Source organism: Lutra lutra, chromosome 4 (genome assembly GCF_902655055.1).
Source record: "Lutra lutra chromosome 4, mLutLut1.2, whole genome shotgun sequence".
NCBI classification, from domain to species: Eukaryota; Metazoa; Chordata; class Mammalia; order Carnivora; family Mustelidae; genus Lutra; species Lutra lutra.
Genome location: NC_062281.1, coordinates 84,400,997 through 84,419,913, shown reverse-complemented (window position 1 = coordinate 84,419,913; position 18,917 = coordinate 84,400,997). Strand labels below are relative to the sequence as shown.

General features: G+C 38.8%; 1 protein-coding gene across 2 annotated transcripts; it reads right to left on the bottom strand.

Moving 5' to 3' along the window:
* Positions 1-3,788: 3,788 nt before the first annotated feature.
* On the bottom strand, positions 3,789-18,430 carry CLXN (calaxin). 2 transcript variants are annotated; one of them, XM_047726750.1, is made up of 7 exons: positions 18,259-18,430; positions 9,747-9,905; positions 8,925-9,029; positions 8,086-8,237; positions 7,706-7,810; positions 5,035-5,116; positions 3,789-4,132 (listed from the first exon to the last, which is right to left on the bottom strand). In XM_047726750.1, the coding sequence occupies exons 1-6, from the start codon at positions 18,314-18,316 to the stop codon at positions 5,057-5,059; spliced, it is 639 nt and encodes a 212-aa protein (XP_047582706.1). In that variant the 5' UTR covers positions 18,317-18,430; the 3' UTR covers positions 3,789-4,132; positions 5,035-5,056. The 2 variants fall into 2 exon arrangements, with proteins under 2 accessions (XP_047582706.1, XP_047582707.1); XM_047726751.1 differs by having other exon boundaries at positions 9,747-9,848.
* Positions 18,431-18,917: the final 487 nt, after the last annotated feature.

Below are 18,917 nucleotides of genomic sequence, written 5' to 3'. Positions count from 1 at the left end.
TCTTCAGATAGACATCTTTCTTTGGTACTACCCAAGATGGCCCAAGAAACATTCTCCATTTGAGGAGTTCAGCCATTTCCTCTCCTTTCGGAAGGACTTCTGTCCTCCTCACAAACCAGCAATGGTTTCAGCCTCACTTTTCTCCTTTCATTGGAGAAAATGGTTGGTTGGTTGACACTCTTCTTACTTCTAACTGTGTGCTGACCATGGAGCCACAGAGTCTAACAGCTTGGCCACCATTCATGAATCACATTTACCACATGTGGACTCTTGACAAGGCACAGTTCCAATACAATGTTTAGATTTCTATTGGTTCCAAATGTAGGCAGGTTTACATCCAAATTGTAAACTTCAGCTAAAGAAGGAAAGATGAGAACAGTGCCCTTGAAGAGAGTTGTCAACGGTCTCACTCACTAGCATGCCAGGTACCTCGCACCTCTAGGGTGCCTTGAAGGGGCAATTTGAAGATTATTCAGGAAGTAGGGTGCTCAGTAATTTCAAACATCAGGAGCATGTATGGCAAGAAGAATACATATTGCTTTAGAGAAACATGTTCAATGTTAGAACTAGTTGAGGTCTGAATCTTGGCTTTGTTCTTGACCAGGTTAGGATGTTGAAGGAGTTTCTTGATTTTCTTAAACTCCAATTTTCTCAATATGTAGGATAAAGACAGTAAGTAATGTTTATGTTTACCTCTTTGGGTAGTTGTGAGAAATGAGTAAGATAATAAATATAAATTACTTAGCATAATACCTGGAACAAAAGTGCACTCTGGATTGTTGTATAATGTATTATTGAGATTGTAGCGGTCATTTTATTCCACTTTCTGACTCTCTTGTATTTCTGAAGGAGTCATTAAGGAGGACTTGGCCAAATGGTTTTAATTACTCTCCTGGACTTCCCTGGGCTTTGGAGTTAATCACTCCTACCAGGAGGTAGTGACACAAGCTCTAAATGTCTCTTGCAGGAGAACTTGTAAATTCCTCTGCTTCCTTCTGTGCCATTCTCCATCTTCAGGCTCACTGTTGCCCAGCTCTGGGCTGACTTTGGAGATGGGGACAGGAGACAGGAAGGTGCACCTCAGGTTAAACGGAGGACAGCCTGTATTTCACCCAATTTATTCAAATGCCTTTAAGTTGACAAGCTTCTCACCCAGGGAACTGTCTGTGAGTCTGGCTGGGGCCACATAATAGGGGCAGTGTAGAGCTTAACAGGCAGGAGGGAGGTGAAAATAAACAAGAGGATGTGTGTCTTAGGGGGAGGAATATTTTCTTGATGGATTAGGTAGGAGGCAGGAGGTACACAGAAAGCCACAAATTACCAACTGATGGAACTGTGAACAGTTAACCATTGCTCAGGTTAATGGCACTCTGATAAAGACATTTCAAATGCCGAAGAATTCTTTGTTTCATGCAAGATAGTTCACTGTTAAGACTTCCTTCCTTTTTTGATCCCCTTAAAAACTGGTCAGGTTTCCTTGAGAGACCTCATGAGAAGAGGACTTTGATTTGCTTGGTATGTATTTAGGTTGGCTCCTCCTTCAATGGTAACTGAGACTGGAAAACATTTGAGAAGATCATCTGCTTCATTCTAACAGAGAACATAGTCACTGAATCAGAAAAGATAAATGCATCACTTCTCCCTGTTTTTGAATTATTACCAGATTTACATAATCCTCAAGATTTGCCAAATTGTAATTAATATATGCATAGTTTAAGCTTCTATTTTATTATAGGTAGTTTATAATAATCTTTCCTTGTCAAATGCAATTGCCACCCTTTCTTGGCCACAGTACATGAGAATTACCATCAGCTCTAGATGACTGTAGAAGAGCTGGGGATGATTCTGTGAGGAAATGAACACAGATAAAATGTAGTCAGTGAAAATGAGCAATCCAAGGAGTGGGTCAGAGCAGCCTTTCCCAGATATGGCTATCTCCACGGTTTCAAAGTATATTTGATTTTAATTACCTTTAACAATCTCTTTTAATTAAAAATGATATAACTTTTGGGGGGGAGGGTTGAGAAGGGCAGGAGACAGATTGCAATTGCATCCAAATAGTAAAGGTGATGACACTGCCATCACATGGTATAGAGTCCTCATTTTACAACACAAGTGAGGTGAGAGCAGGGCAACTGACTTAGACTATATTCACCCCCATGGTTTAGCACAAAGTGGGAACTTGGTGAATGTTTTGGATGACTTTATGATGCAAGCAATTGCAGGCTTGGCTTCTTAACAAGTGCAATCTTGTACACAAAGATATCTGCAGGTTAAGAATGTAGGACTACCAGTTTTCAGTGGTAGTTTTTAAATCCTGTTGTTTTAAAAATGTACTTGTTTCCCAGATAGACACCCTCCATGCTGTGAGCAAAGCAATGTGTACATCTCTCAGAGGGTACTGGTTGGCTTTCTGCTGGTCCTCCCAAGGCACAGGGAGAAGGGGAAGCCAACGCTTTGAGGACCCAGTTGAGAGGAAGGCTATAGTCACCCTTCCAAATTATAACTGCTTATCGTAGTCCTAACCCAGCCACCCAGAGGTAGGCAAAGATGGGGCTGAGCAAAGCTGGTTGTACCTGAGGGCTGGAGTCAGGGCAGGCTAGCAGTAGGCAGGCAAGGCCCAAAGCCGGCCATGGAGCTCAGAATGAGAGGGAAGCGGGTTTTCCCTCAAAGGTTCTCTGTGTACTTGGATGACCCTACTATTAAGTTGAAAGAATTTTCAATGTTAAAATCATTTATGAGTTGCTACCGTAGTAAAATTAAGAGAAACCGGAAATCCAGATATAGTCACAGAAGGAAATGATTTGGGCAGATACGATGAGAAACAGCAGAGGGGGTGTGTTCTGTAATGTACGGGGAAGTTCTCCAACAGAGCTAATGAGTCTGTACCGACACCGTCTTAAGTTTCACTAAAATTATTTAGACTTTTCTAAAAAGGCTTTTTAGTTTTAAATAATATCAAGTAATAAAATAGGGTTATTCACATGTAAGTCAATTTTTACACAATCTACAATAAAAAGTTTAGGTACGGATGTATAAGATTAGTTTTTTAAATTATAAATTAAAACCATGGTCAATTATGGTCCACAGCATCAGCAAAGGGGTGAAAAGAATGTGCACCACAGGGAAGGGGGAATCAGCACCTCATGCACCAGGCACATCACACCTTCTTGGAGGGTAATCTGGCAACATGCACTAGAAACCTCAAAGCTAGACCTCTAACCGAACTTTCACTTTTAAAAACTTGTCCTGATTAAGCAAGCAATAATGAACATGAGAAGATTTATCTAGAAGGACAGTTCACTTGGGAATTATTTGTAAAAAAAAAATGTGGGAACAACTGAAATTTCAATGACAGGGAAGTGCTTTAATAAGGTCTGTTGTTATAGAAGGCCAGGTAGCCATTACAAGTCAGGCAGCAGACAGATATTAATTAATCTGAGAAAGTGCTATGAGATAGTGGTCCATAAAAAAAGCAGCTTAGGTATACTCTGTGCAAAAATACAGCTATACTTACAAATGCCTTAAGAAATCCTGAAAGGATCTATACCAGAATATTGACGGATATTTACATTTTAGTTTTTAATTTCCGAAACTTTTGAGTCTTCAGTGAACTTCTGTTACTTTGTAATCAGAAAAATATAAATTTTAAAAATTAAAAGCGTTGTGTTTCACTATTTATACTTACTCAAGGTAGAAAAATTGTGTCAAACTCCATCTACATATCTACCTAAGAATCTAAAATTTTAAGAAAATACTTAGACAGTAAAACACTTTTTATTTCATGGAATCATTTATTAGATTTATTTGTCACAATCCGTTTTTTTTTTTAAATACAAGGTGTACTTTTGCTTAAACTTGACACATATATAGTAACAAAAGGGATTTAATGTCCCAAATAGTTTCTGAATGTTTATATATGGACAGAGGACTATGTGCATAATACTTCTCTCAGCTGCCTGCATGCATTTAAGAAAGAGGTAAACAGTAGCTATAGGAAACCAAGTAGGTCCCATCTTTCTCATGTTGCATCAAACGCCTACAGGCACCTGCTGGATGGAGGAAGCAGTTCTGTCTTCAGGACTTCATTGCTGGTGGGACATGATGTGATGTGTTTCCTGTTAAGGGGTACCTGAGGGGATTCCAAGAGGTCGGGGGTGACACCGAGGTGCACCCAGTCAGGGGGATGGGGACAAAGGGTGGGGCTGAGGTGGAGAGAGACAGGAAGCTGGGGAAGACAGGGGGTTGTGAAGGCAACTGCAATGGTATGGAGAGCATTGGAGTGACTCCAGAGATAGACTGAAAGCTGTGGCTACATAATCCATTGTTTACAAAAACAGCACTTTCTTTCTCCTCTGATCAGCAAGAATTTGGATTTATCTGGTAGCATTTTGTACTTTTCTATCTGCAATGTTTACTGGGGACCCATTCTGGGCAAAGGACTATGCTAACTGCTGTGACAGACATAATGATGGGTGTAGGGACCCCTGCCCTCAGATGCTTACTGTCTATGCAGATTATTCTGGCAAAATCTCAAACAATAGTATGCATATATTGCTTTCAGCTCTCTGAATGTCCCTCAATGCCTAGCAGACAGATATTTATGTGCTAAATGTCACTGTTATTCTTTTTTAAATGCTATCTTCATTATTTACTGTTCCAAAGGAAATTCAGTAGTTTCACTGACTTTTAAATGTATAGCCAGCATTTTTCTGACATGAAGAATATTTGCCTTAATAATTCATGATTACATAATCTCTAGTCATTTCATTAATACAAGTGTTTTATGGTAGTTATAAGCTTCAACAAATGGTCTATGTGATAAAATATCTAGCAATGTGAACTTGTCTTGCCAAACGCAATACTTAATAAGGGACTTCCTGTCTTCCATTTATTTCACTTGCATCTTGCACCCTAGTTAAATGATACACGTTGGTGAGTCCCATCCCCCACCCCAAGCACAAAATTCGACACCATCTTTTTGAGCTAAGTGGAAAAAATAAACAACACGCATGCACCTCTTTTTTTACTCATTTGAGACAACACATTTAGGTATTCATATATCATTGAATTCACTCGGATCTTTGAATACTTGAGCTTCAAATTCCATATGACTCTGTAAAAAATGTGCTCAAATTAGTAAAGACTTCCAAAAGAGGTAAGAAAAACAAATTGTTCTGTATGTTTCCTTTATGTTTGAAGAGCCACAAGTTAACTGAAGAAGAGTGGGGACCAAGAACCTGTGACACTCATGCATTGTACACTCACAGGTACAGTGCTATGTTCCAACATGACACTTGGTCTGGGGCCACAAAGATGAGTAAGGCACATGACACAGCTCTCTAGGAGCCTCCAGCCTAGTGGATGGACGACCAGAAACTGAGCTTAATTCACTGAAGGAAGGGTGTAACAGGGTAAGCACACCAGGGCTCTGGAGTCCAAGAGGCCATGTGATGTCACAGCCAGGCTACTGCTGGAGTGGAGCCAGCAGTGGTGCTTCCTGGAGCCAAGAAGCTGAACTGAGAGCTGGGGTGGGGAAAGGATGTAGTACAGCAAGACGAGAAGACTTCACTTGGGATTTATTAACAAGTAGGGTGTGGTGACCTCAGCAAGAGCTGTTTCAGGAGTATGCTAAAGAAGCCACGGTAGTGTAGGTCATAAATATAGACAATTCTCCCATGACATTTGACTGTGAAAAAGAAAGCCATTGGACACGAAATAGAAGTAGGTGAGGGATTAAGGTAATTTCTCTTCTTTCTTTCCTTCTTTCCTTTTCCTTTTCATTCTTTCCCATCCATGTGTTAAGATAGACAATAAGTAAATGAATAAATATATTCTATATAATGATAAGAACTATGAAGAAGAAAGAGGCAGTGGTGAGGAGTGGAGGGAGAGGAGTCATTAAGACAGTGGATGGCATCTGTGCGGAGACTGAATGGAGTGAGGGTCTGAGGGATGTGAAGGTCTGGGGACAGGATGCTTAGACAGAGGCTACTTTAATTGCAAAGGCACCTAGGGAGAACAGCAAGGTGGCTGGAATGGTTCTGGGGCACGACCCCTCCATTGGGAAGGTAGCAGGAGACCATGGTTGGAGAGAGAAAAGGAGGCCCACTGAATAGACTTCAGACACACTGGGGGTTTTAGGCAAGGGAGGTGCATGGCAGCTTCTGTGTTTCCAAATATACTGGATGTTGTGGAGATTAGCCAGTAGGGGACAACAGTAGAAGCAACAAAGCTAATGATCTAGGCTGGGTGACTGGGTAGCAGCTTGATTTAGGTTGGCAATCACAGACGTGTGGAAAAGAGGTTATATTCAGGGATATATTTTGAAGTAGTAGCTGAAGTAGTAGTGCTCTAAGAGGGAAATTAAGGGTGACAGGTTTCTGACTAAAACTGAGCATACAGGAGTGTCATTTATTGAGGCAGGGAAGATGGTGGGGAATGATTTTTAGGTGAAAACCAAGAGTTTACTGAGATTATCTACTGGCATGTTGAGTAGGCAGCTGGAGATTGGGAAGGTAGATAATGGTAATATTTATATATCACATCACTCCACCAACTTAAAATCTTTCAATTAATCCTCATGAGTTTCAAGACAAAATCCAGGCTCCAAGCTCCACTGGCCTTGGCTCTTCTATGCATATCCAGCCTCAAAATCAATCTCATACCACACTGAGTGGTTTTTTTTTTTTGTTTTTTTTTTGTTTTTGTTTTTTTTTTTTTTTTTTGTCAGAGAGAGAGAGAGGGAGAAAGCAAGCACAGGTAGACAGAGTGGTAGGCAGAGGCAGAGGGAGAAGCAGGCTTCCTGCCGAGCAAGGAGCCTGATGTGGGACTCGATCCTAGGACGCCGGGATCATGACCTGAGCCGAAGGCAGCCACCCAACCAACTGAGCCACCCAGGCATCCCTGCTCTTCTAATATAGTATTTGTTTCTCTTTTCCTTCCCCACCCTCATGCATATGCCATTACTTTGCTTAGGTTGCTCTTCTCTATTTTGACCTGGCTAGCTATTCTAGCCTAACAACCCAGGTAAGCCTTCCTTGTCTCATCACCCATTCACCAGTGATTCCATACAGCTGGATTAGATGCCCTCGACTACTGCAACCCTCTACTACACATATCTTTATGGACTTGAGCACCAGTGCATGCAGGATACTCCATAATTGGTGACTGAACTTGGACGACTTGCCTAAACTCTCTGAGCCTCAGTTTTCTCATCTATAAAATGAAGATGAATAATACTACATCCTTCATAGGATTGTTAGGGGGATTTAAGGAAGTTAATATGGGGCAGTGCTTAAGACATTGCCTGACATAGATAAAGCACTGAACAAGTCATTGTTATTATAGTAATACTTATCACACTGTTGTGTAATTATTTTCACATTGGTTTTTCCTAAGAAAATATTAGTCCTTGAATGTAGACATGAAGCCTTTCATCTGTGTTTCTGGAATACATTATGCTTTAATAATTGCTTCTTACATGAATGAATGAGTTAATGAATGGGAAAAAAATACCATTAGGCTACAGCAGTATTATGAAATGAACCAGCATGTTCTTCTTCGGTTGGCTTTCTCTACTTAGAAACTATTCTCTGTGGGTGAATGTAATTCATCTGATCCTTCACTCACCAAACCAAGAAGTTCTGGGTTATTGATCCTACATTATATATTGGTCACTGTTCAGTGAAAGTAATATCATTACCTTTGGATCAGGAAGACATGGTCCAAAAGCTTCTAGTAGAAGGGTCTCTTCTCTTACAGCCTGTTCATAGTCTGTGAAAGACAGCTTCCCATCATGGTCATGGTCCTAGGGGATGACCGGCCATGTATCAGTCAACATGTATAATACTTATCGCAAACACAAACTGTCTTTTCATGGTCAAGTATTGATAGAAGAAAGGTGTTGGAAAAATGAGAGACTAAATAATGAAATTGAAAAGAACTTTTATCATTACAATTAAAAAGCACAAGTGTTTTATTTCACCAAGCAGGAAACTGATAGTTATTACAATTTGAATTCTTATTTCTGTCCCATTCTGGCCTGTAAGTTTCAATATAAAACCCTAAATTTCCCATATTTACCATTTTTTTAAGTGTTATTTCAACCAAATCTTTAATTCCTTCATCAGGGTCTTCTTCAGATGGCTGTTTGAGTAGGCTGTTCTTCAACATATGGAACATTTCCTCCTTTGAAATGAATCCATCACCATTCAAATCAAACACCTCAAAGCAATCTTTTAAAAAAATAACCAATTATGAATTTGATACTATGATTAAGGGAATATTTGCTCTGACAAAATGTTCAAGGCCAAGGTCTGTATTGGGAATATTCATGTCAACATTGCAGGACTAAGTGCAATCTGATTTCCATAGAAAATGCTTAATGTACACTAGCTGAATATGGTCAACAACCCTTAGAAAATGGCTCCTTACACTCACTCAGCTAAGAGTAACCATGCTAAGGAACAATGATTTGACCATTTCATCTTGAAATTCTTGGAAAACTGACTGAAATATGATCCTTAAACAGAGTTCATCAGAATGAATTAAGAATTAAATAAGAATCAGAACACTCTAATCAATGTTCTCTACTTCCATGGTTAATAATTCAGGTAACAATATTTACCTTATGTACATTAATACATAAACCCATATGTATATAGTTAGCATATATAGTATATGCTTATGCAGTCTTGCTTGGCATGAATTACTCCTCAGAATCTTTTGATTTTCCTTGGTATTAACTTTTTTCAATCTTTATCATTGACTTGAATTTGCTCCATAAAAGAAGCTAATGGAGATTCGAACCAACCAACTGAAAGACAAACCTATTTTACTGGCTGGCTAGGAAGACATGGATGTACACTCTTTAGATATGTTAATCCTAATGTACAAAGCAATAGGGTAACCTGAAATCTTACATTTCATTTTTTCTTCCAAAGTTCCTCGAAGAAATACTGATAATCCATAAATCCACTCTGATACGTTTACACAGCCATCGTTGTCCTTATCAAAACCTCGGAATACTAAGAAAGAAGTACAACATAATACCTGTGCAGCATTTTTGTTCTCAGTAGTATATTTACACTGGTGCTACCCACTTTTAAAATGTGGACAAAACTTTAGGATCAGATGGTCTGACATGCTCATTTGACAAAGAAGGAAACTAAGATATAACACTGGAAAACTCCTTTATTTAAACTTTCACATATTCCTTTCATATTTTATGGAAACAAAGTAAATTCTGAGTATCTAAATACACTAATCAATAATTATTAATATATGAATATATTGATATACTAAATGTGTTGATATGCTAACATAAAATATGTGATTTTATATTTTTCTTACTCAAGAAAAGAAATGCTACTATACAATTGATAAAGTTATAACTTTTTATTGAAATAGTTTTGATGATATAAGGAAATTTATGTTCTTTTAAAATTGTTCTTTTCATTATTATATTTACTAAGTAGAAATAGAAATATTTTAGGTTTATGGATATAAAGTAAGGAAAAACTAATTATTCAAGCTTGGCTTTGTTCTTTTCTTAAATACACAGAATAGAGTACATAGAATCACTTCCCTATGACCCTTCCCTCTGAATACACAAATTAATTTTTTATATTCAAGTGAAATTGGGAATTCAGAACATTAAGCTTCCTACCAAGACTGTCCAAACTCCCAATTTTTTTCCCAGTTGTGGTGGATCTGACACATTTGAATATTGCATGTCTTCTTACCTCTGTCCATAATCATGTCATCTGTCATTCCAAATGTCACGTGCAGGATGTTTCGAAATGCATTACGATCTAGCCCAATGGTGGTACCTTGCCGCTCTGTTACTTCTCCCACCAAATTATAAAAAAGATTTATAAGACAGTTTACTTCAAATTTATTAACTGTGAAAAGATAAAATTAAGATATAACAAAAATGCATTTTAATCTTTAGTTTATTTAAATTTTGCATTAATGAGTTCATAGACAACATGAAGGCCACCAAATATTTAGTTTTTAACAGAAGACTATCCTGTTTTAAGATTCATGACAGTTAATAAGAGGATGACCACTACAAAGGATTCTCCACTAAAATAAGAGAAACAGCCTTACCTCCACACAGGGGTTGAATATTAAATTTAGTCACATTTAAGAAGAAAGTAATATTAGCCAATTTTCCTGAATAATGATTGTGGGGCCAGATGCTAAACTTTATTTATTTATTTTTTTAAAGATTTTATTTATTTATTTTGTCAGAGAGAGAGAGAGAGAGAGAGAGCGAGCATAGGCAGACAGAGTGGCAGGCAGAGGCAGAGGGAGAAGCAGGCTCCCCACAGAACAAGGAGCCCGATGTGGGACTCGATCCCAGGACGTTGGGATCATGACCTGAGCTGAAGGCAGCTGCCTAACCAACTGAGCCACCCAGGCGTCCCCAGATGCTAAACTTTAAAGGCAGTAGAGGTGCAATTCAAAGCAAGCAAGGTAACGCTTAAGAATGTTAACTTTTCCCCAGCATTTTGATTATAGGCATTTATGAGATTTAGAGCTTAACTTCTGCCTGGAAATAGATATCAGACTCCTGAACACTAGGCAACAATTTTCACTTCACATCATCAGCCTTAGTCAAAATAAGCTGGATTTTGGATATCAGAATCACTTTTTTTTTTTTCAGTAAAGAAGCATTTAACCATATTACAGCACCAATTATAGTTTTTATTGTACACGATGTGAAAATTAACAGGCAAGTACTCAGTAGTATTTTGGAGAAAAGGAATTTTTATTTAAAATAGACAGACAGATGTGTATACTGGTCCATACACATAAATGTATGAAGGGTGTTTATAAACCCTGAGCTAATTATTTGTGCTCCAATTTTCATTTGAGGTACGTAGGTGAAAGCACTATTGCCTGGCATAAAGGTGAGTTTGAATATGAAGTACAGGTGGAGGATGAGAAAGGTTTTATTTCAAAACACAACAAATTACAGTCCAGTACTTCTAAAAACAAGGATGAAATCTGTGTGTGTTTAAAAGGTGAATTGTTTTGTTTTTGGTTTAAATAAACTAAATTTTAAAAATTGAAAAAAATGACTATATTGCAGAAAAAAATAAAATAAAGAAAGACAGCAGATAGGAATGGAGAAATCATGCCTCATCTACAAGTCAAGACAGGCTCAAGTATGATTTCTGGTTTGGGGTATCACATTTTAGGAGGGACATTGAAAATTTGGGGAAATAAGTGATTTAGTAAAAATCTAGGTTAATACTAGAAAAGAATATAATGCTTGTAGTTTTTTAAAAAGCTGTTAGTGGGGGGTTAGGTAAGCCTGGTGATGGGTATTAAGGAGGACATGTATTGCATGGAGCACTGGGTGTGGTGCATAAACAATGAATCTTGGAACACTGAAAAAATAAAGTAAAAACAGTGTCAGTGTCTACAGAAAATGGCATGTCAGTTCTTCAAAAAAATTAAACATAGAAATACTATGTAACTCAGTGATTCCACTTCTGGGTATATACTTAAAAGAATTGAAAGCAAGAGCTCTGATACTTTCATATCAATGTTTACAGCAACGTTATTCACAGTAAGCCTTAAAGGTGAAATCAAGCTAGGTGTCCACCAGTGAATGAATGGATAAGTAACATGTAGTGTATACATACAATGGAGTATGATTCAGCCTTGAAAAGGAAAGATTTTGACTCATGCTACAAGATGGATGAAGCTTGCAGACATTTTCCTGAGTGAAATAGTTAGATATAAAAGGACAGATATTGTATGATTTCACTTATATCATGGACTTAGAGTGGTGTGATTCATAGATACAGAAAGTAGAATGGTGGTTGCCATGGGCTGGGGAAGGGGGAAATGAGAAGTTATAGTTTAATGGGTACAGTTTCAGTTGGGAAACATGAAAAGATGGATGGTGGTAATGGCTCCACAACAATGTGAATGTATGTAATGCCATAGAGTTGTACACTTAAAATGGTAAATTTTATGTTATATATATTTAACCAAACACACAAATCTCCAAAAATAAGAGAGCTACCACTAGTTAAAGAAAAGCCTGCATGAAGAATGATGTTCATGTATATGAAATGTTAGCAGTGGGGATGTTGATTAGCCATTTTTCTATCTTGGCTAAAATAAAAATTAAAGAATATTACCTTAATTTATTACCCAAAGGATCCAAGGTTAGCCATAAGAAAGTTTTACTGGTGTTGTTGTTGTTGTTGTTGTTGAAATGTTTCTTAATTTCCAGAATAAAATACTAAATGAAATTAAGGGAAATTCAAGAATGGATTTTCTGCAGACCATATCTGTAAAATGGTAGACTAGCTGAGCAATCACTTAAGATATGTTTTTTCTCTGATTCTACAGAATTTATCCATTTCATCCTGGTGGGATTATCATCTGGCAACTAAAACGAAATTTGACTTTAGGGGAAAGTTTCTTGGTTTCTTTCTTTTTTTTTTTAATTTTTATTTATTTTTAAAATTTCTTTTCAGTGTTCCAGAATTCATTGTTTATGCACCACACCCCATGTTTCATGCAATACGTGTCTTCTATAATGCCCACCAACAGGCTCACACAACCTCCAACCCCCCACCCTCCAAAACCCTCAGATTGTTTTTCAGAGTCCATAGTCTCTCATGGTTTGTCTCCCCCTTCAGTTTCCCCCAACTCCCTTCTCCTCCCCATCTCCCCATGTCCTTGGTGTTATTTTTTTTTCTTTTAGAGATTTTCTTTATTTATTTGGCAGACAGAGATGACAAGTAGGCAGAAAGGTGGGCAGAGAGAGAGGAGGAGCAGCAGGCTCCCTGCTGAGCAGAGAGCCCAATGCAGGGCTTGATCCCAGGACCCTAGGATCATGACTCAAGCTGAAGGCAGAGGCTTTAACCCACTGAGTCACCCGGGTGCCCCCTCCATGTTATTTCTTATGCTCCACAAATAAGCGAAACCAAATGATAATTGAATCTCTCTGTTTGACTTATTTCACTCAGCATAATCTCTTCCAGTCCCATCCATGTTGATACAAAAGTTGGGTATTCATCCTTTTTGATGGAGGCATAATACTCCATTGTATATATGGACCACATATTCCTTAACCATTCGTCTGCGGAAGAGCATCTTGGTTCTGTCCACAGTTTGGCGACTGTGGCCATTGTTGTTATGAACATTGGGGTACAGATGGCCCTTCTTTTCACTACATCTGTATCTTTGGGGTAAATACCCAGTAGTGCAATTGCAGGGTCATAGCATAGCTCTATTTTAAATTTCTTAAGGAATCTCCACACTGTTTTCCAAAGTGGCTGCACCAACTTGCATTCCCACCAGCAGTGTAAGAGGGTTACCCTTTCTCCACATCCTCTCCAACACTTGTTGTTTACTGTCTTGTTAATTTTGGCCATTCTAACTGGTGTAAGGTTGTATCTGGTATCTCAATGAGGTATTGATTTGAATCTCCCTGATGGCTAGTGATGATGAACCTTTTTTCATGTGTCTGTTAGCCATTCGTATGTCTTCATTGGAGAAGTGTCTGTTCATGTCTTCTGCCCATTTTTTGACATGATTATCTGTTTTGTGTGTGTGTTGAGTGTGAGGAGTTCTTTATAGATCTTGGATATCAGCCCTTTGTCTGTAATGTCATTTGTGAATATCTTCTCCCATTCCGTGGGTTGCCTCTCTGTTTTGTTGACTGTTTCCTTTGCTGTGCAGGAGCTTTTGATATTTATGAAGTCCCAAAAATTCATTTTCACTTTTGCTTCCTTTGCCTTTGGAGATGTGTCTTGAAAGAAGTTGCTGTGGCCAATGTCAAAGAGGTTACTGCCTATGTTCTCCTCTAAGATTCTGATGGATTCCTGCCTCACATTGAGGTCTTTTATCCATTTTGAGTTTATCCTTGTGTATGGTGTAAGAGAATGGTCAAATTTCATTCTTCTACACATAGCTGTCCAATTTTCCCTGTACCATTTATTGAAGAGACTGTCTTTTTTTCCACTGTATATTTTTTCCTGCTTTGTCAAATATTATTTGACCATATTGTTGAGGGTCCATATCTGGGCTCTCTACTCTGTTCCACTGGTCTATGTGTCTGTTTTTATGCCAGTATCATGCTGTCTTGGTAATCACAGCTTTGTAGTAAAGCTTGAAATCAGGCAACATGATGCCCCCAGTTTTGCTTTTCTTTTTCAACACTTCCTTAGCAATTCGGGTTCTCTTCTGTTTTCATACAAATTTTAGGATTGTTTGTTCCAGCTCTTTGAAAAATGCTGGTGGAATTTTGATCAGAGTGGCTTTAAAAGTATAGATTGCTCCAGGTAGTATAGACATTTTAACAATGTTTATTCTTCTGATCCATGAGCATGGAATGGTCTTCCATATTTTTGTGTCTTCTTCAATTTCTTTCATGAGTGTTCTGTAGTTCCTCAAGTGCAGATCCTTTACCTCTTGGTTAGGTTTATTCCCAGGTATCTTATGGTTCTTGATGCTATAGTAAATGGAATCAATTCTCTGATTTCCCTTTCTGTATTTTCATTGTTAGTGTATAAGAAAGCAAATAATTTCTGTACATTGATTTTGTAACCTGCCACATTACTGAATTGCTGAATGAGTTCTAGTAGTTTGGGAGTGAAGTCTTTTTGGGTTTTCCACATAAAGTATCACGTCATCTGCGAAGAGAGACAGTTTGACTTCTTTATTGCCAATTTAAATACCTTTTATTTCTCTTTGTTGTCTGATTGCTGTTGCTAGGACTTCTAATACTATGAAGGCTGGGGTAGTGATTTTCATATCAGATAAGTTAGATTTTAAGCTACAGACTGTAGTCAGAGATACAGAAGGACACTACATAATTCTTAAAGGGTCTATCCACCAAGAAGATCTAACAATTATAAATATTTATGACCCCAATATGGGAGCAGCCAATTACATAAGAAAACTGTTAATCAAGATAAAGAGTCATATTGATATGCATATATTAATAGTAGGAGATCTTAACATGGCACTCTCAGTAATAGACAGATCATCCAAGCAGAAAATCAATAAACAAACAAGAGCATTGAATGACACACTGGACTGGATGGACCTCATAGATATATACAGAAGATTCCACCCTAAAACAACAGAATACTCATTCTTCTGAAGTGCACATGGAACCTTCTCCACAATAGACCAAATACTGGGTCACAAATCAGGGCTCAACCAGTACCAAAAAAATGAGATTATTCCCTGCATATTCTCAGATCACAATGCTTTGAAACTGGAGCTCAACCACAAGAAAAAGTTTGGAAGGAATTCAAACACCTGGAAGCTAAAGACCACCTTGCTTAAGAATGCTTGGATCAACCACGAAATTTTAAAGAAGTACTTAAACAATTCATGGAAACAATGAGAATTAAGATACTTTGGTCCAAAACCTATGGGATACAGCAAAGGCAGTCCTAAGGGGGAAATACACAGCCATCCAAGCCTCCCTCAAAAAAACTGAAAAATCCAGAGTACACCAGCTGTCTTTACACCTTAAAGAACTGGAGAATCAACAACAAATTAAGCCAACCCCACACACAAGAAGGGAAATAATCAAGATTAGAGTAGAGATCAATGAGATAGAAACTAGAGATACAGTAGAATGCATCAATGAAACTAGAAGCTGGTTTTTTGAAAGAATCAATAGGATCGATAAACCATTGGCCAAACTAATCCAAAAGAAAAGAAAGAAGGCCCAAATTAATAAAATTATGAATGAAAGGGGAGAGATCACAGCTAACACCAAGGAAATAGAAACAATCATCAGAAATTATTATCAACAGTTATATGCCAATAAGTTAAGCAACCTAGATGAAATGGATGCATTCCTGGAAAACTATAAACTTCCAAAACTAAATCAGGAAGAAACTGACAACCTGAATAGACTAATATCTAGTAACAAGATTGGAGCAGTGATCAAAAACCTCCCAAAGAACAAGAGCCCAGGACCTGACAGATTCCCTGGGGAATTCTACCAAACTTTCAAAGAAGAAATAGTACCTATTCTCCTGAAGCTGTTTCAAAAAACTGAATCAGAAGGAAAACTTCCAGACTCTTTTTATGAAGCCAGCATTACCCTGATCCCCAAACTAGGCAAAGACCCCACCAAAAAGGAGAATTTCAGACCAATATCCCTGATGAATATGGATGCCAAGATTCTCAACAAGATCCTAGCTAATAGGATCCAACAGTACATTAAAATGATTATCCACCATGACCAGGTGGGATTTGTCACTGGGTTGCAAGGGTGGTTCAACATTCTCAAATCAATTAATGTGATAGAACAAGTCAATAAGAAAAGAGAGAAGAACCACATGGTCCTCTCAATTGATGCAGAAAAAACATTTGACAAAATCCAGCATCCATTCCTGATTAAAACGCTTCAAAGTATAGGGATAGAGGGAACATTCCTCAACTTCATAAAATCTATCTATGAAAAACCCACAGCGAATATCATGCTCAATGGGAAAAAGCTGACAGCCTTCCCTTTGAGATTAGGGACACGAAAAGGATGCCCAGTCTCACCACTCTTGTTCAACATAGTATTGGAAAGTTTCTCTGTTTAAAAAAGTTTTTAATTATAATGCCTGTTATTTGTAAATATTTCTATAGAATTTAACTAGTAATTATCAAGGTTTTTAAGGCCCACTTTAAAAATTTGATGTAAGGACAAAAATCAAAAGAGTTGACTATTTTCCTGCCAGGTTTTCTTTTTTTCAATTTTTATTTATTTATTTGTCAGAGAAAGAGAGAGAACAAGCAAGCACACCAAACAGGGGGGCAGCAGGGTGAGGGAGAAGCAGGCTCCCTGCTGAGCAAGGAGCCCAATGCGGGACTCTCTCCCAACCTGAGCCAAAGGCAGACACTTAACCTACTGAGCCACCCAGGCTCAGAGAATGACTGTTTGCAGTACATTGCATACTTACTGAACAGAGACTAAAACAAATTCAGCATTGTGTATATCAGATATTGCATTGCTTTTGTAAAATGTTCACTAGATGTTTTAAGAAGATCTAGTCTTTTCCTTGAAATGGAATTATTTTGAGAAAAACAGTCATTTTGTGAATAGTCAAAGGGTCAGTGTATTAAAAGGTAAATGAAAACCTGGCAGGAGGGTTTAGAACATTCTAAAATGTGCTCTTAGAATTTCATAGGTAACTTTAGAATTGTATTTAGACAGAAACACAGAATTGTACTTGGTCAAGGAACCCAAGATAAGGTTAATGAGAAAGATACTGTCTAATGAGCAAACTTGTAAATTTTGTTGCTGATTGCAAAACTAATGGCCACATGAGAATCCATAATCCCAATATTGACTCCATTGTGCAAAGGAAGAACGGGTTTATCATCGTTCTAGAGCTTATAGGATCTAGTGCCTTCTAGTTGTATTTAGTATCTAATGTAGTAAGTGGTGAGATGTTCTCCCTTAGTGAAGTGGCACTGTCTATAAAAGTTACAGTGTGTATAAACATCTGAAACTTCTTAGAAATTCCAAGACCATGTTTTAGAATGTGTGATTGGAGCAGATATCTTTAATAAGTGCTCATTTTGTCACCTACAAGTTCTCCTTTACCTTGAAACCCCACCAGCAAGAGCAAAGCCCAAGTCTGGAGTTGGGAGTAAATTCTTTACTGTGTGTTTAGCTTTGTGGAACTCTTTGGTCTCCAGACACATTTCCTTTTTCTGAGGTAAAGGGTTTTGTGCCATTTCAACTCTTTTCAGCTATCGATAACCATTTTTCCCTTATGGATCTCCTGGTAAGTTTTCAGAACTTGGACCCTGCCAGTGTATTTGCACTAAAAAGAGCTAGAAAGCAGACGTGTGTTTGTTGTGCTAGTTTTCTTGAGTCCAGTGGGTTTCATACATATTTGACATCTATGTCTGAGGTTAAAACCACACATGTTGTGTCAGTATAAAAATAATGTTTCTATAATGGAAAGGTAAGTTAAGAAGAGGGTTTGAAAAGCAAGTTAGTGCATGTGTGGGAGTGTAGTACTATATGCCTGGATACCTATATACTGGTCCTTAAGATCATGGGCAAGCATGGGTACCTGGCCAAGGCACTACCTACCATCCAGAGAGTCCCTTCCAGACTTCTCTTTAGCGGACATTAAGGGGGCTCCAGGAGCACTCAGACTGGAGGTGGGAAGCAGGCTGAGCAGAGGGCACTTTTACCAGGTAGAACACAAGCCCTTCCAGAAACTTCTCATCCAGCACTTGATTCTTACTTACAGTGCTTGCAATTTTTAATTAAGGTGTCCGTCAACTTCTGCAGCTTCTTGCGGTTCATGCCGGCGGTAGGGAATTGGGCAGCGGCGGGTCTCTAGGGGCGCGCGGCTAACGCGACCCTTGCTCCGCCCGGGCCGGGGTAGCTGGGCGGACTCTCCCCGACTCCGAGCGCGCGCGCGCGCGCTCGCGCGGCCCTAAACTCGCAAAGCGGCCATGGCAACGCCTAGGCCGGCTGCCGATTGGCTTCCGGGAGCGCACGCGGGGTGCGTGCGCGGCCCTAACACACAACGTGGCCATGGCAACGCCTGGGCCAGCCACCTATTGGCTCCTGGGTCTGGGCGCACTGTCCCACTTGAAGAGTCCCTGTCAGGGTACTTGGGGATTCTGCTCTAATTGAGGAGTCGGAGTTTTGATTTTGTTGCTGTCTTTTGGGTTCGCAGCCCCTTCGATGGACTGCACTGTGAATCAAGGTCGTCTGAAAATATGTTGTGCACGCTGCGTGAGGGGTATTTTGGATGGTGAGCGTCGCACCGCGAGAGGCTTCAGATCTTCAGGTAGATCTGGGGAAACTTGGAGGAGCTTCAAGAATTAGCAGGTGTGTTATCCCGACATTGTTTTGCAGGCTGTAGGAGGCTGAGGAGCTTGTCTTTAACGCTGAGCTA

Excerpts from the sequence above, each read along its gene's own strand:
- CLXN (XM_047726750.1), bottom strand. The coding sequence starts at position 18,316 with ATGAACCGCAAGAAGCTGCAGAAGTTGACGGACACCTTAATTAAAAAT. Across the intron at positions 9,030-9,746 it reads TGACATGATTATGGACAGAG|TATTCCGAGGTTTTGATAAG; the intron begins GTAAGAAGACAT and ends CTTCTTTCTTAG. Across the intron at positions 5,117-7,705 it reads CATGTCTTCCTGATCCAAAG|AGTCATATGGAATTTGAAGC; the intron begins GTAATGATATTA and ends CATTTTTTACAG.